Below are 24899 nucleotides of genomic sequence, written 5' to 3'. Positions count from 1 at the left end.
TAATACTCGCGTCGGCAATCCGAACGCTGCCGATACAGTGGACGCAATCAATCCGTTCGATGCGATGTGTCCGATGCGTACGATGCGGACCTGTGGACGCTTACCATAAATCTCCAGATCAGAATGCATTCACTCAGCCACACAATGACAGCTGTCATTCTGACATCTGTCAAAATGACATGACAGTTTGATTAAACTATTATCCGTAGTCGGGTTTCAGCTTAAATTTATATTCCAACTTAAATTAAACATACAGAGGTATTCCACATTGGGCACCTGTTTAAATGGCACCCAAACTAAGCACCCGATGTCAAACTCCAACTTGCTTATGATACCCTAGTACTTCAAAACACACAACTGCTATATGCTATAGGTTGCACTTGATTAATGATATATTAAACACTCTACGGATCATATTCGATATTATTTAACGTGTTAAGAAACGTAAAGTTCCCAATACTAGTATCTACTTACCTATGCGCAGGTGTCATATTATGTGGAATAATATTAAAAATTATTCCACAAATGGCACCCACGAAAAATACCTATGGGTGCAGTAAGTGGAACATCGCCGGTGCCATTAGCTTTTTTTTTTGATGGTGGAAAATCATCCAATGACTTCTCCCGCCTTGGGTGAGGCGGGAGGGAGTGTCAGACTCTTACTGAGTAAAAACCACCCCGTTCCTACTCCTGCTTTTCGAGCCGGAACCCCGGTAAACTCGCTAGGTAGTCCGCAGCTCCGGATCAGGCATCAGCCCTACTGGGTCCCATCTGTGGTGGTCTGATGGCTCTTTGAGGCGCGCGCGGAACGCGACGCGCCGCACGCACGGGTCGGTGCCATTAGCTTAGGTGCCATTTAAACAGGTGCCCAATGTGGAACACCGTCAACATACATACATATGTATAAACTATAAACTACATAGCGTTTTATATGTTAGGATATATTACATAAGGTACATTATTTGTTTATATCTGTTAGCTGGTGTATATAATGAATGCGGTCATTAGAAGTAAGGCTGGGAGGTTATTTTGTAGTTTGTGGGAATTGTTGCAAGCATCAGCATCGTTGCAGCTCTGCAGGCAACCGTGAACATATCTGAAATAATAAGACTCATAAATTTCATCGTAACTTTCGTGAGACATACTAAATTAATTACTATGTTATCGGCTTACTCACGTAACTGTTTGACGAGGAACTCGACTAGTTTCAAGCCATGCTAGAGGCTCATATTCATGAGCAGCATCCCGCGACACACGACGCGGCGATTGTCGCGCTGCTTGCTACTGACAGTAGAGCATAAGCCTCTAGCATGGCTTGAAACTAGTCGAGGTCCTCGTCAAACAATTACGTGAGTAAGCCGATAACATATAATAATTTAGACTCATCAACTCATATGTTATACCTTCTAAAGGGTTTTTCTGAAAGTCTACTCTAATTCAACGAAAAACGAAGTTTCTTCTCCATAGGAATCTACAATTTGGAACGAGCAAATAGAGCAACTAGAGGATCGACAGACAGACATTTTGTTTCGTTGTAATATTTGACGCCAAAAATGCAAACAGAAAAAAAATTGTCTGTCTGTCTATCTGTCTGTCTATGTGTGTAAGTATGTTCTTTATAGAATCAAAAACCACCTCGACAGAATTCAACGAAACTTGGTATAATTGTTCTTCATATTCCTGGGCAGGTTATAGTATACTTTTCATCACGCTACGATCAATAGGAGCAGAGCAGTGAAGGGAAATGTTGGGAAAACCGGAGAACTTACTCCATTTTTGAAGCTTCCGTCGCGTGTGCAGCCTTAATGGTTAAAGCTACACAGAAAACATGTATGACGGAAATGTTCTCCTTAAAATTGTTTAAAAAATATTCCACGACAGCAAATGTCTATCTTTTATGGTTGACTCACAATAACACGTATAACTCCCGATAGCTTAGCAGTTCGAAGCTTTCTGATTATATTTGTCTACCTATTCTTAGGTTTATGACACTCATTCATCCCTAATTAAAAAATGTTAACATTATTACCTATTAAATTAAAAAAAATAATCATAGAAATCGGTACAGAAACACCAAATATATACATGAATTACGCTTAGTTTCTATTAAGTAGGTAAAGGCGTAGGTACTTTTATTAATTATAGATCGAAGATCGATACTAAACCGGAATATGTGATTAATTTTTTGACATGTCTTTCTGTCTATCTCTATGTTCAGGCATCACGTGAAAACTAACGGTTCGATTTCGATGAAACTTGGTATAATTATACCTTATTATCCTGGGCATAAAATAAGATACTTTTTATCCTGGAAAAATATGTAGAAAAAAAAATCTTAATTTTTCACTTTTATACTACAGAACGCAAGCTTAACAGCAGTAGAGGGATATCTTTAATTATTATGGGCCTAGCCGTATTTGGCTCCAATAGATATTTATAAGATGTCATTGTCAGAGTTACTCAAAATGGAGAAATAAAACATCCACGCGAAGACCGACATCCGCGCGGACGGAGTCGCGGGCGGAAGCTAGTTAAAAATAAAACGTTATTTCAAGTAATTCTATTAGTAAATCAATAAAACCTACGGCTGAAAATTAAACGAAACTTCGGATTCGAGAACCGGAGTAGGCCCCTGGTCTATTTGACTTTAACTTTGACTATGACTTTTACTTTAACTACGAATATGACTTTGACTATGACATTTAATTTGGCTTTAACTTTGACGTCTGTCAAAATGACGCATGTGATATCGGGCTTACCTCTCGTCATAATAGAATCTGCCGCAGTGCGACATTCTGATAATCTCCGTATCTGTGGTCGCTGTACCGGAGTCCAGACCACAGCCTCGGACCGTTATCGTCTCTCCTGTGTCATCTGAGAATACAGAATCATAGTTTTTATTCTACCAAAGGGTTTTTTTTACACACACACACACATAAACACAACGACACGCCTTTTATTCCCGAAGGGGTAGGAAGAGGTGCACATTACGGCACGTAATGCCGCTATACAATGTACACCCACATTTCACCATTTGTGTTATAAGTCCCATGTAATAGGGGGTGAGCCTATTGCCATATACTGGCCACAATTCCAGACTCCGTGCTACTACCGAGAAATTTTCGAAAATCCGAAAAAATCCCGGTAATACTTTGCCCGACCCGGGAATCGAACCCGAGACCCCTTGTTCGGCAGTCGCACTTGCGACCACTTGACCGAAGGTTTTTTTTTAAGGGAGGATAATCATCCAATGACTTCTCTCGCCTTGGGCGAGACGAGAGGGAGTGTCAGACTCTTACTGACTAAAAACCACCCCGTTCCTACTCCTGCTTTTCGAGCCGGAGCCCCGGTAAACCCGCTAGGTAGTTCGCAGCTCCGGATCTACCAAAGGGTTGGATCCATGAAGCAAGTACAAAGAGGAGATGCCATAATGTGATTGTGCAAAACAAAAAAGCCCTTCCTAATCTCTACACCTTTATAAAAAGTAATGGGTTTCCGTTAGTCTCGCTAAAACTCGACCGCTAGATTGATTTGGCTAATTTTGCTCTTGAATTATTTGTGGAAGTCCAGGGAATTTTTAAAAGGTTAGGAATAAATATTTGAGGCGGTACGAAGTTTGTCGGAGCAGCTAGTACCTATATAAAAATCAATTGCTTGTCGTTAGTCTCGCTAAAACTCGAGAACAGCTGGACTGATTTGGCTAATATCGGCCTTAAATTAGGTATTTAAGGGTTATTGGCCCACAAAAGGCCGGCAACGCACTTGTAACGCCTCTCGTGTTTCAAGTGTCCGTGGACAGCGGCGATTGCTTACCATCAGGTGATCCGTCTGCTTGTTTACCGGCTTATTCCATAATAAAAAAGTAGCAGTGTTTCATTTTTTACACCGCTTTTGGCGGTAGCCCTCCGGTCGCGCCGACCCATTCGCGCTAAAGTATAAAAGCTTTTATTACAAAGATCCTTACTGTATTGTTGTTGTATTTTAAATTAAACAACTTTATTTTGTATGATTGGTATTTTACTTGATATTGTTCCGTCAGGGTTGTATAATTAAGGAAACTCCAATATGTCAACCATTTATTATGAAGTATACACACTGCCTTAATTGGTACGATTAACACTATCTATAGTAATAATCTATATATATATTATATTATATTATATTATATATATATATATATAATATTATAAAGCTAAAGAGTTTTTTTGTTTGAACGCGCTAATCTCCGAAACTACTGGTCCGATTTGAATAATTTTTTTTGTGTTGAATAGTGCCTTTATCGAGGAAGGCTATAGGCTATAAAACATCCCAATAGGAGCCAAGCAGAGCGGGTGAAGCCGCGCGGAAATAGCTAGTTTATAATATTGCGTTAGAGACAATGAGTAGATACACTATACATAGATGCAATAGTTAAGAATCGATACATTCGCATAGACTAATACAATAGATAGTTATGTGCCTACGGCACAATATATTACATCAATTAATTATTTATTATACAAGTAGGTGCGACTGCACTCGACACTCACAAGAACAACAGTGTCTTTGACCTCTGACGTTAGTGATGGGGTAACACAAACTAATCTTACTAAATTAGTGATAATGAAATAATCACACTCTCATTCATTTTGATAAACTACTTAATTTTAAATTTCTAGAAATAAATCTGCTATTTATTTCTTCGGTCAAAAGATAAGCATTGCCATACAACGTGGCAATGCGGCCAGTCTTCTGGGAACGTTCCCCAATGACAGCGATGCGGACGAGTACTTCGACGCCTAACCACACCTAACCACGTCTATTGCCTTTATTTTAGTTTTAAGTTAGTTTTTATTCCTTATTTTTTTGGTATTTTTAAGTTGTAAATAATGTGTTAATCTGCTATTTGACGTCAAAAACTTATGTCGTCATTATAGAGTATTTCATACAAAGTTCATAGAAAATATCGTTTTTGACGTTTTAAAAAAAGTAGGTATTGAATTTGACTAGTAGGAAACATGCCTATCGGAACAAAATGGTTACTAAGGTATAGTTTAAGTAATCATTAAATGTCTCTGAGTGCGGCAGTCTGACATTTAATTTGACTTTGAAATGAAACAACTTTATATTGGATGATTGGTATTTTACTTGATATGTTACATCAATTAATTATTTATTATACAAGTAGGTGCGACTGCACTCGACAGACACAAGAACAACAGTGTCGTTGACCTCTGACGTTAGTGATGGGATAACACAAACTAATCTTACTAAATTAGTGATATGACGATATCCCTCCAATCCTATTAAAACAATGCGCTATTCAATTATCTATCCCACTAACATATTTAATCAATCAAAGTTTTCAACATGGTCAATTCCCCGACGCTTTGAAAATCTCTCTAGTAAAACCCATTCACAAAAAAGGCGACACAGACACCCCTAGTAATTACAGACCCATACCTACATTTTCCAAAATATTCGAAAAAGCAATGCGTAACCGCCTATACAACTTTTTAGAAAAATTCAACATCCTGGGGCCTTAGTCTGCTATTACAATTGTGTCAGAATGGTCGATCACTGAGCAGTGCGAGAGGGACGGATCTATGTAGGTTGTATAGCTCCGTCCCTCTCGCACTGATCAGTGATCGACCATTCTGACACAATTGTAATAGCAGATAAGGCCCCCTGTTTACAAGTATGTGCAAACCGCCCCTTCAGTATATGAATGACAAGAAGTATGTGATTGGCGTCTTACTTGACATGACGAAGGCCTATGACAAAGTGATGTAACACTTACCAAAAAGTAAGTTCAAGGGGATCTGAGAATGGTTCACAATTTTGTCCGCTGGACAATGTTTTTTTAATTAATTTTTAATTTATTAGTAGTTGTTGATTTTGGAATGTTTTACATTGGATCCGACAGACGACGCTACCATCGCAGTGTCAAATATTAAATAATATTAGTAGACAGGACAAAGTCTGTCGGGTCCGCTAGTTCCATAATAAAAAAGTAGCATTGTTTCATTTTTTACACCGGCTTTGGTAAGGTAGCACTCCGGCCCATTCGCGCTAAAGTATAATAGCTCTTATTATAAAGTTTCTTACCAAAAACCCCTGCGATCTTGATGCATGAAGTGGCAGGAAACAGTCCGTCTCTCCCCTTTCTGCCGCCCATGCAGGGAGACTCCAGCATCTGAAGACTATGGTTGTTGTGGAAAGGGTCATCGCACGCAGGAAACCGACCGTTCATGGACACGCATTTGAAGCAGTCTATGGCTTGCACTGTAACAAAATGGCACTTTTTAATTACTAATGTGGGAGAGCCATGCTTCGGCACGAATGGGTCGGCTCGACCGGAGTGATACCACGGCCGAGCAGTACACCGACGTGAAACAACGCTTGCGTTGTGTAAGTGAGGTTACCGGAGACCCAATTCCCCCGTTCCCAATCTTCCCAATCCCCGATTCCCTAACAACCCTTAAATTCCTAACCCCCAAAAGGCCGGCAACGCACGTCTATGGGCGGCGGCGAATTCTTACCATCAGGTGATACGTGAAATCTTAAACAAACGTGTTCCATAAAAAAAAAATACTTTAAACAAAATATATTTTAGGAAGAATTTATTATTAAGTGGGACAAGCCCGCCACAACCTTCCACACTGCTGCAACTCCTGTAAGCCAGGATTACGTGAACGAATTAAATGAAGATAAATAAATAGGTTTTGATATGAAATTAAAATTAAAACGTTTTTTTGTTTTTTTTTTTTACATTTAATGGGTCGACGTTTGGCCGCTATCTCACCTGATGGTAAGTGATGATGCGGCCTACGGTGGAGCACGTCTGCCCATAAGCAACCTATTCACTCGGGCTTTGAAGATATCCAGGTTATATCCATCAGGACACACAAGCAGTTCGCACAAGGAAGCTTGAAGCGAAGCGCTTCGTGCGAGTGGGTTATTTCAGAGTAATTATATTAAACTTCGGATTCGAGAACCGGAGTAGGCGCCCTCTACAACCCGGCCTGCGTGAACGGACCCTTAGACTGCCAACCACTTACAGAAAAATAGTAATCGGTTATCAAAATCAAAGTCAAAATTATTTATTTCAAATAGACCAGGCAGGCACTTTTGAACGTCAAAGCAAATATAATAATATTAATAACGTCTGTCTGTCGGTCAGTCCTCTAGTTGTTCTATTTGCTCGTTCCAAAGTGTAGATTCCTATGAAGAAGAACGAGCAAGAAACTCCATAGGTTACTCTTTTTCAATCAGGTTCACAATACAATACTTGGTTACATTGTTTCGTTATAATGCTTGACTATCAAAATCTTTACGGCTATTTGTATTTGGCTAATAATATTTAGTCAATACTCTCAACAAATAGACTATTTCTACGGCTCTTAATAAAATTACTTCTATTTCTGGATTTTATTGCCCCATAAATGGTGTATGATAAATTGGTTATGAACTACCAACTACTATACGTGACCCCGACTTCGCTTATTCAAGAACAGTTATTTTTATTTAACTTTTTTTATGAAACACGCCGGTAATTGAGCAAACGTATTACCTGATGGTACGCAATCGCCGCCGCCCATGGACACTTGAAACACCAGAGGCGTTACAAGTGCGTTGCCGGCTTTTTGGGAGTTAGGAATTTAAGGGTTGTTGGGGATCGGGGATTGGGAAGATTGGCAAGAGGGGTAATTGGGCCTCCGGTAACCTCACTCACACAACGAAACACAACGCAAGCTTTGTTTCACGTCGGTTTTCTGCTCGGCCGTGGTATCAATCCGGTCGAGCCGGCCCATTCGTGCCGAAGCATGACTCTCCCACACTTATTTAACTTGCAATCTATGTGTGTTTATGAAGTGGAATCATCACGCAAGAACCAATTTCCACGGTCTTGCATTCGTTGGAAAGGTCTCAGACTCTGTGAGGTTTGTAGCAAACAAAATTCAGGAAAGAAATCAAGAGAAGAGCAGGAAAACAGAAAATCATATTTCATGTACAGCACCATCTCTTGTACAAAATAAGCGAAGCCGTCTGGTGGCGAAACGGAGTTCGCCGTATAGATATTAGATTAATATCTATACGGCGAACTCCGTTTCGCCGTATAGATATTAATCTATACTTATAATAAATCTGTAGAGAGGTCAATTCTGTACATGAAATATATTTCCAAAATAACTATCAGCGGGTGATTAGTGATCGATACTGACGCCAAAAATGCAATCAGAAAAATTTTTGTCTGTCTGTCTGTCTGTCTGTCTGTCTGTCTGTCTGTCTGTCTGTCTGTCTGTCTGTCTGTCTGTCTGTATGTTCTTTATAGAAATAAAAACCACTCGACAGATTTCAATGAAACTTGGTACAATTGTTCTTCATACTCCTGGGCAGGTTATAGTATACTTTTCATCACGCTACGATCAATAGGAGCAGAGCAGTGAAGTGAAATGTTGGGAAAACAGGAGAACTTACTCCATTTTTAAGCCTCCGTCGCGTGTGAAGCCTTAATGGTTAAAGCTACACAGAAATAATGTAAGACGGAAATGTTCTCCTTAAAATTGTTTAAAAAATATTCCACGACAGCAAATGTCTATCTCTTATGGTTAACTCACAATAACACGTATAACTCCCGATAGCTTAGCAGTTCGGAGCTTTCTGATTATATTTGTCTACTCTTACGTTTATAACACTCTCATTCATTCATTCATCATAAATCTGTAGAAGGGTCAATTCTGTAAATTGAAATTATAGAAAAAATAAATAGTAGGGGGTTTTACTGGATCGATACCAAACCCAAATTTGTGATTTCTTTTTGTCTGTCTGTCTATATGTTCAGGCATCACGCATTTATTTTTCAGTTTTATTCTACAGAACGCGAGCTCAACAGCAGTAGCTCAAAAGAGGGATTTCCTTAATTATTATGAGCCTCGCCGTATTTGGGTCTAATACGGTATATATTTATAAGATATCATTGTCAGAGTTACTCAAAATGGAGAAACAAAACTTCTACGCGAAGACCGACATCCACGCGGACGGAGTCGCGGGCGGAAGCTAGTTAATAATATGTTTGTTTCCTAAATATAATTAAAATCAAAGTAAGCCTTAAGTGTGGGAGCGCCATGCTTCGGCACTAATGGGCCGGCTAGACCGGAGTGATACCACGGCCGAGCAGAAAACCGTACGTGAAACGACGCTTGCGTTGTGTGAGTGTAGTTACCGGAGGCCCAATTACCTCCTTCCCAATCCCCGATTCCCGAACAACAACCCTTAAATTCCTAACCCCCAAAAAGCCGGCAACACACTTGTAACGCCTCTGGTGTTTCTAGTGTCCATGGGCGGCGGCGATTGCTTACCATCAGGTGATTCATAAAAAAGTAGATAGCAAGCTATATAAAACTCACCGGTAGCCGACCAGCTTATGACAACAAAGATGGCTGCCAGACAGCTGTAGTAACGGTTAGCTGAATACTTCAACATCTTCAAATAATAGTTCTGTAACAAATAACATTTAAATCAATAGGAATTATGACTGGGTCAAAATTAAATTATTACAACTTTTCCAATACAATAAAATATTCAAAAATAATCACACTCTCATTCATACATTTGATGATCTACTTAATTTTCGATATTTTCTAGCAAAATTTCTAGAAATAAATCTGCTATTTGACGTAAAAATCGGATGACGTCATAATTAAGTATTAAAGTTCGGCCGTTCAGAGAATGCGTTCCTGACACGTCGCGATTGAACTGACGACGTAACTTTGTAATGGCGTTGCAGTTACGATAAAAATATTTTTGCTGGTTATTTACCGTTTTAACAATTGATGAGCATTAAAACAACATTATTATATCAATAATTTGACTGCACGGTTGGTGCTGTGGCTGAGCAACTGGCTGCCGCGTAACGGGTAGCGGGTTCGATTCCCGCATGGACCAACTCTTTGTGTAATCCACAAATTGTTGTTTCGGGTCTGGGTGTCATGTGTATGTGAACTTGTATGTTTGTAAACGCACACACGACACAGGAGACAATCCTAATGTGGGGCAACGTTTAAAAAAAATTTTGAAAAGAAAAAATTTTCAATGAATGTTATAATTTTGTGCCAAAATGAGAGTCAAATAACTTGGTAAATAATATTTTTCTAAATCCATACTGCGCTATTACAAGGTTATGTCAGCGCTTCATATTTGTAGTGTTGTACTAAAAATAACAGGCAAGTATCGTAATCTGTTCTTATACCGGTAAACTATGGCAACTTTACCGGACCCTTGGCAACTTTACCATACTATAGGTATTCAGTATAAACTCATTTATCTAAAAATCTACCCACTAGAATTCTGTTTTGTAATAGTAGTATTTTTTAGACATTAAAAGGAAATATTTACTATATTTTGCGTAGACGCAAGACTGCTATTATACCAGTAATGGCCGTCACAGTGTAGTGCGTGAAAATGTGCTAAAAGTTAGTAGTTCCTAAATTGTGCTCACAGAGCCTTAATTATATGTCACAGGTGAGTGAAATTTTGATCTTGAATGTATAATATAGTTGGGATTACTGTTGTAATGTCAGCAATTGCTTTTTCTTTAATTTATTGATAAATAATCGCTTCGGTAATGTTGACACAGGTTAGGTAAAGTTGCCACGGCCTGCTTTGTGGCAACTTTACCTACAGTTAGGGTTGGCAATAAATGTTTTTTTCTTGTTTGTGTGTATGTAACCATTTTCGAATACCTAAATTTCCCAGCATAATAGTGAATATCCTGGATGATAAGTTATAATGTATTTAATAATACCTTTTGTTTTAGAGCCAAAATGGCTCACATGAAACAAAACCGCAGATAACTCGGAGTTAGACAATATAAAAAGTATACGAAAGTAATGTTAAAATTAGCTATGGAGATAGTGAAGTCAAAAAATTAAAAAGTCAAAAGATTAAACATTATTTTGTAGCCTTTTTTTACAATTTTAAACATAAATACTTAAAATTTCAAAACTTAATTTAGTTTAAAAGGGAACAATATTGATGTCAGATATTTATGCTTTTTTTACTTTAGGTTTAAGGTTTATAATTTTTTTTTAAATATTCATGTCATAAAAATAATTCTCATTTTTTGACAACCCCGAGCGTAACAAATTATTTGTATGTAAATTACGATGAAACCCGTGGCAACTTTCCCTATTGTCTGTGTAGCCGTTATCTTTATAGATTTCCTCATATTGTTTGCATTATAATACGAAGAGGTCCTAAATGAAGCCCTCTGTACCTCAACAACTCTTTAATATGCAATACACGATGAATACGGCGCGTAGGTAAAGTTGCCAAAAATTTGGTATCTTTACCCATGTTGTTTTTTCTTTACTACGGCTAAAGTAAGCGTTTGTATATAATGACGATTACGGTAAAGTGAGCCAGATAGACTACAAATCTAAATATATAGTTTTGGTTTCTATGCGTCTTATGGTTAAAAATATATTTTGATTTTTGTTCCAAAATATGGTAAAGTTGCCATGTTTTACGGTACAGTTATACTAACTAGTGGTCGCCTGGTGGTCGAAATTCGACCATATACGATTTAATTTACAATACCACTTAACATACGTTCAAGGATAATTTTTATTTAACTCAAACTCAAACAAACTCTTTTATAAAACTCTATTCATATGAGACGTGAAAATATCATCGCAATGTCTATCGATTTTGACGTTTTGTCAAATACGATCAGATACTATGCATGTGTAATGTTTTATTTATTGATTTAATGTACTTTATAAGCATTATTTTTGAAAAATATTAGCGTTTTGCACTTCTCCTACACATAAACTATAAGTGTACCAAATTTTATGCTCCTACGTCCGCGCAATTTTCGTAAAAAGCGGTCCAAAGTTTTTGCATCACGTATTAATATATAGATAATATAAAATATGAATCGAATCAAATCAAAAATCAAACGAATCGGAGTCTGATTAATATTCTGTACGCACATTCAATTCAATGTAAGGTAAGGTAACCAAATAAGGCCTACCTTATTTTTATTACCGCCTAGCTCGTAGGTTTAAAATGACAATGGGCTGATAATTTCAAAATCTTATATTTATTTATTAAACTTTGTAATAATGGAATCAAAATGGCTTTAGAAACAAAAATTAAAATTTTGTAAACACAAATAACTAAAGTGTCACTTTGGCCTTATTGGGAACCCTATGTCTTAATAAGGCCTCAATAAAAACTAGTAAGTATTCAACTTCTTAATTATAACAAAACTTTGTCAATGCTTATAATAAATGTAATGAGATCTTATAAAGTAATTTTGGTCATTATACATCAGGCTAAACGAGTTTCTCATCATGTAATACCCAAGTAACATCTTTGAAGTCATCGGCACCCCAGCATCAGTCAAACGAATGAGTATAACTTCTTGTTCTGTAGCCAATATAGCGACCGATCTAGCTTTCGTGTAGTCGAACCACTCTTTAGATGGTGCGTACTTCTTTGGAAGTTATATCTGGCTGCAGCAGCCTACCGGGTAAAACAGGGTGCATAAAATTCGAAGGATGAATAGATACTATGAAGAATTTCCCGATATCCATTCACCCCTTTTCTGTATCTATTCACCCCGTTTACCCCTTTCTACCATGTAAACAGCGTTTTCCATCTTTTTCAAAATCCATTGGCTTTCTTTTTGACAGAAGCTGGTGATCCGTTTTCTATGAAATTACTGAAAAACAACTATGCCGTAATAAGGCCTACACGTTTTTTTTGTAGGCTTTATTAGGGCATGGCACATAGGTAAACAAAACAACGATTATATGAAATACACCGATATTATAGCTATTTCACTAATGTGAGGAGATGGCTAAATGTATAATTGTCATACAGACAAAACACGGCACGTCGTATACTGATAAATATAAAAATACTAACAGTTTACGCTACTCGAATATTATAAAAACTAAAGTGCGCTCCACGTCGTGATTGTTTTCGACTGTAGGTTCCAACATAATCGCGGCACGGGCACAGAATAATAAGCACGGGTTGCTTGCTGTGCTTAAATGAGTTAGATAATGTGCATGCACACTTCTACAAACTTTGGCGACCATTTGAAATCGGGAAGAAGGATTTTTTCAAAATAGGCTTTATTGGGGCATAGGCCTTATTTGGGTAACTTACTATACTTACTTTATTGCATAGAAATACAGATTGTAAGTTTGTAACAAAGAATAAATAAAACAATAATATTATATGAATATTACCTTTTTTTGGTTTCCACTTAAATAACTGAAATATAAATTTTAAATGATTGCGCAAAAACGAAAATAATCTTAAAATAATGCGGCGGTTCATTTTGGAGGAATGGTAACGAACTCAGTGTTATGTTGTGCAAATCACTAGTCGTGGCTAACTGATAGGTGTTAGTATACATACAAAGTTCATAGAAAATATCGTTTTTGACGTTTCGAAAAAGTATTGAATTTTACTAGTAGGAATCATACCTATTATTTATCAACATTTAACTTCATTTTGGTTAAATTGGCAATAAAACGTAAAAAATAATATGATTTCATTATAACTTTCGTGAGACATACTAAATTAATTATTATGTTATCGGCTTACTCACGTAACTGTTTGACGAGGAACTCGACTAGTTTCAAGCCATGCTAGAGGCTCATATTCATGAGCAGCATTCCGCGACACGACGCGGCGATTGTCGCGCTGCTACTGACTAACTAGTCGAGTTCCTCGTCAAACAGTTACGTGAGAAAGTCGATAACATAATAATTATAATAATTTGACTGCCTCGTTGGTCGAGTGGTCGCAAGTGCGACTGCTGAACAAGGGGTCTCGGGTTCGATTCCAGGGTCGGGCAAAGTATTACTGGGCTTTTTTCGGAAAAAATTATCGGTAGTAGCACGGAGTCTGGAATTGTGTCCAGGATATGGCAATAGGCTCACCCCCTATTACATGGGACTTACAACATACATTGTGAAAAGTGGGTGTACATTGTGTAGCGGCATTACGTGCCGTAATGTGCACCTCTGCCTACCCCTTCGGGGATAAAAGACGTGATGGTATAAAAGAACATACACACAAACTCACAAATAATCATGGATAGCGAACACCTGCAACGATTGCCGATACATTTGGAAGATATAGTTTTATTTAAGCAGTTTACAATCTACATAAAGATGAATGCTCCCAGGTTTTATTGCATACAAGAAAAGATTAATGTTTTGCCCCAATTCTTGTAAAGTTATATGACTTTTGAAATAATACAGATGTATATTTTTTATTGCTACATCTACATGTATTACGAGCAGACGGATCACCTGATGGTAAGCAATCGCCGCCGCCGAAACTCCAGGGGCCTTAGTCTGCTATTACAATTGTGTCAGAATGGTCGGGGAGCTATACAACCTACATAGCTCCGTACCTCCCGCACTGCTCAGTGATCGACCATTCTGACACAATTGTAATAGCAGACTAAGGCCCCAGAGGGGTTTCAAGTGCGTTGCCGGCTTTTTGGGGTTGGGAATTTAAGGGCACCGTCTACCGACGGTCCATAATTCATAATTCATAATTCTTTCTCATATTCGCCTTGTATATTTCTTTCATCCATCCTTTCTACATGTCCAAACCATCGTAACATTCCCTTTTCAATCCTTATCACTACATAGTCTTTCAAGCCACACCTTTCTCTAATAACACTATTTTTGAAGTTGGAGTTTCTTGCTCATTCTTCTCCATTCGAAGCAACACTTTGGAACGAGCGCCTAGCTTCACTGACGGACAATTCAATTTGACGCTTCAAAAGTGCCTAATTTAGGATTAATTGAAATAAATGCTTTGACTTTGACTTTTCACTCAATCCCTGAATGATAGATGCTTCTTAGGGCTCTGATTTCCATCGCATTAATCCATGATACCAAGTCGAAAAATCGCAAAAAATTTGACAAGGTAATTAGTAACCATTTATAACAATACTAGCTACTTCCACGCAGTTTCACCCGCTCTGACCGGTTCCTATTAATCGTACTGATGTTTTATAGCCTATAGCCTTTCTAGATAAATGCACTACCCAACATAAAAAGAATAATTCAAATCGGACCCGTAGTTCCGGAGATTAGCGCGTTCAAATATATTAATGACGTAAAACGGAAAAAAATCTGCAAAAATCTTACAAGAAATTATATTAATAGCATCTTAAACAATATAGCTAACGGACAAGAAGTAAGCATAGACAATAGAGTTTTTAATGGCGGATTTGACAGGTATGTAAACACATTTAGATATTGTAAACAAGAATACATAGATTTATTATTTAAAAAATGTGAGTTTCCGCTCGATTTTAGGTCAATACCAAACTTTGACTGAACAATCTCTACACTACACGAGTCACTGTTTACATGTCGACATTAGCTCATGACGATACCAGCGTACGTGTGTCACTGGACAGTGAACCTCGCTACCATCAGTTGACTGGACATCTACACTACACGAGTCACTGTTTACATGTCGACATTAGCTCATGACGATACCAGCGTACGTGTGTCACTGGACAGTGAACCTCGCTACCATCAGTTGACTGGACAATCTCTACACTACACGAGTCACTGTTTACATGTCGACATTAGCTCATGACGATACCAGCGTACGTGTGTCACTGGACAGTGAACCTCGCTACCATCAGTTGACTGGACAATCTCTACACTACACGAGTCACTGTTTACATGTCGACATTAGCTCATGACGATACCAGCGTACGTGTGTCACTGGACAGTGAACCTCGCTACCATCAGTTGACTGGACAATCTCTACACTACATGAACTACTGTTCACATGTCGACATTAGCTCATGACGATACCAGCGTGCGCGTTTGTAAAGAGTGTTCAAATTAACTCAAAGAGAATAATTTTATTTATTTTTTTTTAAAAAAACGTTGCCCCACATTAGGATTTTCTCCTGTGTCGTGGGTGCGTTTACAAACATACAAGTTCACATACACAATGGCTGATAATTTATTGATAATGGCTTAACTACTGGGTGTATTTTTTTGCTTATTTTTCGTATATCGTCAGCCAAGATGATAACAAATATGTGGTTTAAATCTTCTATACTATAATATTATAAAGCTGAAGAGTTTGTTTGTTTGAAAGCGCTAATCTCCGGAACTACTGGTCCGATTTGAATAATTATTTTTGTGTTGGGTAGAGCATTTAGCGAAGAAGGCTATAGGCTATAAAACATCACGCTATGACCAATAGGAGCCAAGCAGAGTGGTCGAAACCGCGCGGAAGTACCTAGTTAAGTCATAAGAGGTTTCCCCATACGGTAAAAATAAGTGTTACAGAGTAACATTCGACAGTTACCTACAGTTCTGCCCACATTTTCGTGGAAACACACGATTATGTTATGAAATATAAACAATTTTAAACAGGGCTATTCTCGTATCAATCGATAATGTACTTGGATATATTCCAAATCAAAATTATATGGTTTACACAAAGTGGAGCTACTGATACAGTTACGTATTTTACTATTGAACTACTTAGGTTTATTGCACGGATCAAGGACTCTTGCTTCTTCATAGCAAGTAGCAATGTGACTTTTCCAGTTATAATACATAGATAGGGTGACTGGTAAATTAGTGAACGATATTTAAACACGTGATTGTACTCATGATTACTGATAATGATAATGATACTCATTCGTTTTGTTTTTATCACAATAACAAGACAACAAGATGCGTGTCCTTTTGGGGGTTAGGATTTTAAGGGTTGTTGGGAAATCGGGGATTGGGATGATTGTCATAGGAGATAATTGGGCTTCCGGTAATCTCACTCACACAACGCAAGCGTTGTTTCACGTCGGTTTTCTGTGAGGCCGTGGTGTCACTCCGGCCACGTGAAATAACGGTTGTGTTGTGTGAGTGAGGTTACCGGAGGCCCAATTCCCTCTTTTCCAATCCCCGATTCTCCAACAACCCTTAAATTTCTAACCCCCAAAAGGCGGGCAACGTACTTGTAACGCCTTTGGTGTTTTAAGGCGGTTATTGGCGGCGGTGATTGCGTATCTACCATCAGGTTATGCGACTGCCTGTTTACCGGCTTCATAAAAAAATAGGTTAGTTATGTTGTGTTATATGATTTTGTGTGTGTTATATAAAGCGAATGTAGGTAACATTTGATGCTGAAATCAATGAAGACGGATTATAAATACAGCCGCGAGTGAGATGAATGCGAATTGTGTTTATAAATAACTATAGCTCATCTCACGCGGCTTTACCTGGTCTGGAATAGCCTACGTGTTATTCCAGACCATAATCTACCCCTGTTCTCGCCGCCCGACCAAAACCAGACCCATGTGTGCGGCGCGTCTCGTTCCGCACGCGCCTCAAACAGCCATCAGACCATCACAGATGGGGCCCAGTAGGGCTGATGCCTGATCCGGAGCTGCGGACTACCTAGCGGGTTTAGCAGGGCTCCGGCTCGAAAAGCAGAAGTAGGAACGGGGTGGTTTTTAGTCAGTAAGAGTCTCACACTCCCTCTCGCCTCGCCCAAGGCGAGAGAAGTTATTGGATGATTTTCCATCCTTAAAAAAAACCCCTGTTCCAAATTGCATGCCGATCCCTTCAGCTGTTTTGACGTGATTGCGTAACAAATATACACACAAACACAAAGTTTGGCATTTATAATATTAATAGGATACTAATAATAAAAGCTGAATAGTTTCTTTGTATGAACGCGCTAATATCCGGAACTACAGAATCGAATTGTATAATATATAATACAATAGGGATGATGACGGGGTATGAAAATTAAAAATCTATTTAGTCCGTCTGTTAGATAATGAAAAAATATTAGACACGTATTTTTTTATTTTGTCATATAAGATAACAATACTTAGATAAAACGAATCAAAGTTTAGGAGTGGGAACAAATACGTCATTTCTACGTATAAAACGTACCAAGAAGTGACGTCACGCGATATTTCAAATCGATATATCTTCGAAAGTATATGTTTCCGTAAGAAAATAAAAAATACGTGTCTAATATTTTAAAATAATCTACAAGACGGATATTAAAATAGAAATTAGTCATCTACCCTAGTAAAACATCACGCTACGCTACGGATCAAGAGGAGCCGAGCAGAGTTAGCTAAGTAGCCAGTAAGAATTTACTATTATCACTACATAGTATAAAACAAAGTCACTTTCTCTGTCCCTATGTCCCTTTGTACGCTTAAATCTTTAAAACTACGCAACGGATTTTGATGCGGGTTTTTTTAATAGATAGAGTGATTCAAGAGGAAGGTTTATATGTATATTACATGCATACATGCGAAGCTGGGGCGGGTCGCTAGTAGGTAATAAATTAGAATTGCGAAAGTTCGTGTGTATGTTTATAACTACAAAACGGCTGTAAGGATCGGGGTGAAATTTGTATAGGTAATAAATACTAGCTGACCCGGCAAACTTCGTAAGTACCGCCTCAATACTGTTTTCTCAACTTTCAAACCTTCCCTGGACTTCCACAAATAAGTCAAAACTAAAAATAGCGAAATCGGTCCAGCCGTTTTCGAGTTTTAGCGAGACTAACGAACAGTAATTATTTTTATTATAGAGATATATACGTAATAGATGTATGTTATTTATAATATGTTTAATAAGATTTTATTGTAACTTTCGTGAGACATACTAAATTAATTATTATGTTATCGGTACAGTAGCAGCGCGACAATCGCCGCGTCGTGTGTCGCGGAATACTGCTCATGAATATGAGCCTCTAGCATGGCTTGAAACTAGTCGAGTTCCTCATCAAACAATTAGGTACGTGAGTAAGCCGATAACATAATAAATTTTTAATAAGATTGTTTGAAAAACATCAACAACACGACGAATAGTTTGTTTTTCCTATGTTTGTAATAAAAAAATAAATAATAAGTAGCTAGAAGAGCAGACAAGTATCCCACTGTATTTATAAATTAATATTACCAATAAAAAGCAATTGATAAAGCATTATACGTACCTGATTGTAAAAATAAAAACAAAAATTCAATATTAATAGCTTAGGTAAAAACAAAACACTAGACATATAAGTATAGAATAATATACATATACATAATATCAAATCTACGAATTCTTATTACAGCTACCTAATTCTATTTCATTTCATAACAAGTCACTCACACACGTAGTTAGGTAGGTATATACCACGGTACTAGAGCTTTTAATAATCTGAGATAAACTTACCCAATCCTGCGGACTCAAAATACTGAAATAATCAATAATAGACGACACAAGAGCTAAAATTGCTCAAATAACACTGTTAATATAACTATTTAGTGCCATGTTTTATACTTCACAGGGATTTAGGTTACAAAAGTAATATTTGCGAGTAAATAATTGCAGTTTTCGTATAAAATTAAATTGATCGTATTATTTTTAGGCGGCGAAACGCGTCGTGTAAACTCATTCTATTCCTATCGACTGGAGACGTGAAATTATGTACTGAAATCGGTGTTGCAACAGTGGAAAATTGTGATTGTGATTTTCTATTTTGTTGTTATTGAGATTAAAATGGACACTAAAGGCTAGACAAGTGTCTACATTAGATTAAAATAAATAATAATAAAATTTACAAAAGAAATTTTTTATATTTATTTTATAGCCAAAGAAAATTATTATAACAGATAGCGATCTTCATAAACAGGTTCGGTAACGTCAAAAACGTTGCGTTCCAAACGCACCACTTTACTTGTTCGATATTTTTAGCATTAAGACTTACAGTTGAATTAAGAAGTTTTATTTCGTTCAAATGACTATTCATTTTAGTTTTTAAATGCCGTAATGTGAAGGTGCACCTCTGCCTGTCTCTTGGGGGCAAAAAGGGGTGACGTTGCATATATTTTTTCTGCTTATTGCTTGTTCTAGATCTGATACTGCGGTGATAGTTGCAAGGGTCGCAATTGCTAATGATCAATCAATGGGCCGCAGTTCGAGTCGAAAAAGGACTTAAATATTTGTGATTTTTCGAAATTTTTCAGTTATAGCTGTAGACTCACTCCCTATTACACTCATAGAACATTGCTTTTCGTTTATTTTTTTAACGTCCCCCTCTAGGATAATCTCCTGTACCCTAGATGCGTTTACGAACATACAAGTTCACATACACATGACTCTCTGACAGGAAACAACAATTTATGGATCACATAAAGCTCCGTGCGAGAATCGAACCCGCTACACTTTGCGCGGTAGCTGATTGCCCATCCACCGCACCGTGCTGTTAAAGTTTACATAAGTCTCAGTCATAATTAAACTGTCAGATATATTTTTTTAGTGGGACAATCGCCGCCACAGCCTCCCATACCGCTGCAACTCCTATGCACCAGGATCTACAGTAGATACTACCATGAAAACACCGGAATACTGAAGTCCGGCGCGTCCCAGGGACATGAACAATTTTATTGTCGGCAGTCTTGCACCCCCGTGTAAGTGCCAAATAAGTGCCTAGCACTTATTTAGTTTGCCTTTGAAATAATACGGCTCTATATGCTTGCAATGCTCTATTGATTGAAAGGCATGCCGTTATCATAATGATTGATGATGAACAGCGTATCTGGTATTTTTGTGGAAGAGCCATGCTTCGGCATGAATAGGCCGGCTCGACCGGAGTGATACCACGGCCTCACAGAATACCGACGTGAAACAACGCTTGCGTTGTGTGAGTGAGGTTACTGGAGGCCCAATTACCCCCTTTCCCAATCCTCGATTCTCCAACAACTCTTAAATTGCTAACCCGCAAAAGATAAGGCGAGAAAAGTCATTGGATGATTTTCCCCCTCAAAAAAAAAAAAAAAAAACCCGCAAAAGATACTTGTAACGCCTCTGGTGTTTCAAGTGTCCATAAGCGGCGGCGATTGCTTACCATCAGGTGATACGTCTGATCATTTACTGGATCATATCATAATAATCAATAAAAAATAAATAAAAACATGGTGTTTCTTTGATAACTTTAACATTTATTTGTATTAACTTTCGGGCGTTATAGGAAGACTAGGTAGGTAGGTAGGTATTTTGGAACTAAATGCTTGTGGCTTGTGGTAATAAAGTTGTTTGTAATCATGAGTACAATCATATGTTTAAATATTCTACAATATTTACCCATGACTCTATAATAAAAAAAGCCCTGTAAGCAATAAGATACAAATTAAATTCTTGAATCATAAAATAAAACAAAGAATGTTTTAATATAACTGTAGTCAATATTCAAATTCATTTTTTTACACTGTCAGTTTTCCAAAAGAAAAGATTCAAACTTAATAACATTTAATATAATTTTTCTATCTCTAAATGAACTTATTCTATATGGCTCATATAATTTTAAAACTGATTCTGTACAAATATTATTAGTTACATAAGAATTATTGATAAAAATAACATAATAATCATTGTTAACATCAACAGCATTAATCAAATAGCATCCATATTTAAATTCTACACTTTTTACACAAAACAATTTATGTTCTTCTTTTGGTATTACAAAGTTACAATTTCCCGCCAAAAACTTTTCATGCTGCCATAGAGATATTTGGGCATTTTGTTTTTTTAAAAGCGTATTCAGTCTACAAGCAAGACCTCCTTTCTTGTATTTTAGCTTTTTATTTTTCTCAAAATAAGTTGATGTGTCCGAGTTACTTGAATTTTCTTGTTTAATTATTGGTATATTAGTTAGGGTTTGTGTTTTACAGCTCAATATTTCTATTGAGTCACTCTTTGAACAGTCCTCAGGAGTTTGTGTGTCACTTATATGTTGTGAAGCACTATCTGAGCTAAAATGACTATTAAAGTAATTCTTGACATTACTTAGGATCACACTTTTCAGCGAAGATCTACTATCTTCATTTATTGTTTTATCTATACTCAAATCATTTGATTGTGACTGTGTTGGCTGAATGAAAGTTCCTGTGCCATCTCTGTCTGATGTTTTCAGAAGATAATCCTGTTGATTTTCAATATTCATAGATATAATTTTATCTTCGCTGTATGCTAACTTTTTCCTTACTTTATTTGGATGTCTAGGCGATAGGTTCTTCTGCATTAATATAGGGCTCTTTGGCTGTACAGATTTTACACCTAGTATAGGTGATGTTGATTTTTTTGGCGGGAACTTTGACGAGGTTAGAATTGGCGACAAAGGACATTGTATACATTGTTTCATTAAAATTGGTGATTTTTCTCTACAGTTGTTACTTTTAGATGCATCTATGATTGTAACGTCTAAGTTAGACACGTTTTTAGTTAGTTTTTTCTTACGTTTTCGTTTTCTCGGTCTTTTTAAACTGTTGTTGTTATTGCACTGTTGTTCACTATATGAACTTTGTTCGTAATCACTCGACGAACTTGACGACCACTTTATGACTTCGTCATTGCGTTCTTGTGAGTTTAAAAGGCTAAATTTCTCTAAAAAAATATTTTCTTTGTGTCGCGACATGGTAAATAAGTATTCAATAGTATTACAGAATTTACAGAGACGAAACTTCATTCAATGAATATGATCGTATGAAAGTTTTAAATCTGTCTGTGGTTTATATCCTGTCAAATGTCATAATTTGACAATCAATAATGTTGCAAGCTTAACAAAATGTTAAGGTTAATTTATAATAGATAAACTAGCTTCTGCCCGCAACCTCGCCCGCGGTCCGTGGGATAAAAAGTAGCCGATGAGTTATTCCAGCCCCTGTTCCAAATTTCATCCCAATCTATTCAGCTGTTTTGGCCTTATTGAGTAACAAACATAAATACTTTCGCATTTATAATAATATTAATAAAAGTCTGGCCAACGAAAGCTGTCCACAGGTGAATTTCTAAACTCTTGATATGGCAATAATTTAGCACTGTGAAAACTTGATTAGATAGGATTGAAATTAGTATTAGTACTAGTTACGTTTAAACGTTTTATACAAGGTTTAATGACCAGCATGCCTTCCTTCCATTTTATTCATTATAATTTTGAATTGTATGACTGAGTACAATAACCAAATATTTTACAGTCTAGTTATTTTTATTATATTGTTACATAATTTGTTATCTTTAGATGTAAGTGTGAAAACTCTCAGATTCCAGAAACTAACCTATAAGTGACACGAAGCTGTATTTTTAGGCGACAATGAAGCATAATTAATTAAATTGAATTCCATAAAATAAACTAAGTAATATATTTTTTTATTCTACCTTTTCGATTCCAATAGATGTATATGCCAATAATAAACATAAATGGCAAGTTCTATACGGATACAAATCCAGATTACCTGACTGTTACTGAGAAGTTCCTGATGGAAAAACCCAATAACACTTTGACTGACTCGGGAATCAACTGCAGTCACGCTAGCGATCACTTGGCCAACGAGGCAGTGTAAATAGGCGTATTATTAGTCTTAAATAGTAAAAATATCAAGACTGTTTAAGCGGCCTATAGTCAGTGTTAGCAGCTCTTGATTTTTTAAATTTGCCGCCTTTTTTGGTCAGCTTTCGTTGGCCAGACTTTAACTATACTTATTATACTCTTTGATCAATGTAACTACAGAAATAAAAATATTAATAAGTAAGAAAACAAGGAAATTGTAGAAAAGAAATTATAGATCTTTTACTTTCTACTTTTTGAAATCTGTTTAATTTTGTAGTTTTTGTAATACAAGTAACTTTTTTGTATATGTACCCACGACCAACCCGCCGCTATATTTCTAAAAATAAGAGACACTAACTTATCTTAAAGATTGCAAAATATTTATTGATTTTATTCAATTTTGATGTTGAAAACTTGATTTATAAATAAAATAAAATCATATTTGGTGGACTAAAAGCCAGGTATTTAAATTGGTATTCTCAGAAAACATCTATACCATCCGCCATGTTATTTAGCTAACTTCACATTGGTGTGCTCTCCAAAACAAATACGTGACTGCGTCGTGCGATCCATTGTTTATCGTCCATAAAAACAAAATAAACGTGACCCACATTTTTGTGCGAGTCCTATCAGAGTCTAATTCGAGTTAATTGCAGGCATTTAATCTCGATTTATATTCCTAAATCATATCGTGATGGAAGTCGAGCGATTCGCTTCCGATACTGAGAACGTGGCGGTGGACGATAACGAAAAGCCGGTTGTGGACGAAGGCGCCGGAGATGCGGCGACTTCCCACTCGGAGCGTCTCCGTAAGAAAAATAAGAAGTACTGGCGCTCCAACAGCAAGGAGGGCCCGGTGAATGCGACGGCTGTGACGCCGTTACCTAAGTATAGAAGCTGGAAAAATAGCCGTAGGCCGCGCAACGGGCATGGAAGAGGCCTGCCGAAGAAAGGTAGGCGCCACCACGCCTTCTATTACTTAAATCTAATTAACAATTCCCTTGTCGAACCGGTTGTTTTGAAACTTCTAGAAAATATACGCCATGAATAGAGTTGCATGCGGGATAAATTTACGTAATGTTTACTACGTACGGCGGGGACAGGGCCCGCGTTATATATCTTTATATATAGGGCACCCGGGCCGTCGAAGGTCACGTAGACCACTTTTGCGCAGTTTCGTGTTGGTATTATTATTACTTTAGGTTTGTTATCGAACAGCGCCCGGCGTTAGGTGTTACGCAACGTCATAATATAAACAAGTTTGGTAGCGTAGGTATTTGTATGCATAACATGGTGACTATTTTTAACGCGATCTCGCCGAGTCGCCACGCTTTTTAATTAGAATCGTATTAGGCGACGCCATGAATCGTATAGGCTGCTGTATTTTTGTACTTTGTTATTGTTTATGTTTTATTTAAACCGGATTCTATGTTGTTTGTGGACACGTGGAGTTTCCGGATGAAGAAAAAAAAATGCAATATTGTCTATTGTTTTTGCGCGTTTGC

General features: G+C 37.3%; 5 protein-coding genes across 12 annotated transcripts in view; 1 reads left to right on the top strand and 4 right to left on the bottom strand.

Annotated features, from left to right (window-relative positions):
- The window catches only part of LOC118278720 (alpha-centractin), an 800945-nt gene that overhangs the window by 95511 nt on the left and 680535 nt on the right, over positions 1-24899 (bottom strand). Inside the window, exon 17 of the mRNA XM_050703710.1 lies at positions 15475-15774. The gene's annotated coding sequence lies outside the window, so the exon portion shown is untranslated. The remainder of the gene's footprint in view (positions 1-15474; positions 15775-24899) is intronic.
- The window catches only part of LOC118279032 (synaptic vesicular amine transporter), a 418685-nt gene that overhangs the window by 95511 nt on the left and 298275 nt on the right, over positions 1-24899 (bottom strand). For 3 of the 7 annotated variants that reach the window (XM_050703644.1, XM_050703637.1, XM_050703638.1), the window contains exon 17: positions 15475-15774. The exons of 2 other annotated variants lie outside the window; for them this stretch is intronic. The gene's annotated coding sequence lies outside the window, so the exon portion shown is untranslated. The remainder of the gene's footprint in view (positions 1-15474; positions 15775-24899) is intronic. 2 more of the 7 variants (XM_050703643.1, XM_050703641.1) reach the window with 1 other exon arrangement.
- LOC118279025 (uncharacterized) lies at positions 500-19487 on the bottom strand. Its single transcript, XM_050703807.1, has 5 exons — positions 19242-19487; positions 9390-9480; positions 6088-6264; positions 2760-2874; positions 500-1096 (listed from the first exon to the last, which is right to left on the bottom strand). The coding sequence occupies exons 2-5, from the start codon at positions 9463-9465 to the stop codon at positions 976-978; spliced, it is 489 nt and encodes a 162-aa protein (XP_050559764.1). The 5' UTR covers positions 9466-9480; positions 19242-19487; the 3' UTR covers positions 500-975.
- On the bottom strand, positions 20990-22568 carry LOC118279018 (uncharacterized). Its single transcript, XM_035598543.2, has one exon. It carries the CDS (start codon positions 22531-22533, stop codon positions 21280-21282), a length of 1254 nt encoding a protein of 417 aa, XP_035454436.2. The 5' UTR covers positions 22534-22568; the 3' UTR covers positions 20990-21279.
- LOC118279015 (programmed cell death protein 4) overlaps positions 23903-24899 on the top strand; it is a 102783-nt gene continuing 101786 nt past the window's right edge. For both annotated transcript variants that reach the window (XR_007706848.1, XM_050703659.1), the window contains exon 1: positions 23903-24347. Coding sequence is in view for 1 of the 2 variants with exons in the window: in XM_050703659.1 (XP_050559616.1) it covers positions 24089-24347 (259 nt within the window). In the remaining variant the exon portion in view is untranslated. The remainder of the gene's footprint in view (positions 24348-24899) is intronic.

Source organism: Spodoptera frugiperda, chromosome 24, assembly GCF_023101765.2.
Source record: "Spodoptera frugiperda isolate SF20-4 chromosome 24, AGI-APGP_CSIRO_Sfru_2.0, whole genome shotgun sequence".
Lineage (NCBI taxonomy): Eukaryota > Metazoa > Arthropoda > Insecta > Lepidoptera > Noctuidae > Spodoptera > Spodoptera frugiperda.
Note: the sequence above shows the minus strand (reverse complement) of the source record. Positions and strands in the feature narration are given on the sequence as shown.

What these genes read in the sequence shown, in the direction of transcription:
- LOC118279025 (XM_050703807.1), bottom strand. Translation starts at nt 9,465, where the DNA reads ATGTTGAAGTATTCAGCTAACCGTTACTACAGCTGTCTGGCAGCCATC. An exon ending in CATAAGCTGGTCGGCTACCG is followed by an intron (nt 6,265 to 9,389) that starts GTGAGTTTTATA and finishes ATTTTGTTACAG; the next exon opens with TGCAAGCCATAGACTGCTTC. An exon ending in AGATTCTATTATGACGAGAG is followed by an intron (nt 1,097 to 2,759) that starts GTAAGCCCGATA and finishes TTATTATTTCAG; the next exon opens with ATATGTTCACGGTTGCCTGC.
- LOC118279018 (XM_035598543.2), bottom strand. Translation starts at nt 22,533, where the DNA reads ATGAAGTTTCGTCTCTGTAAATTCTGTAATACTATTGAATACTTATTT.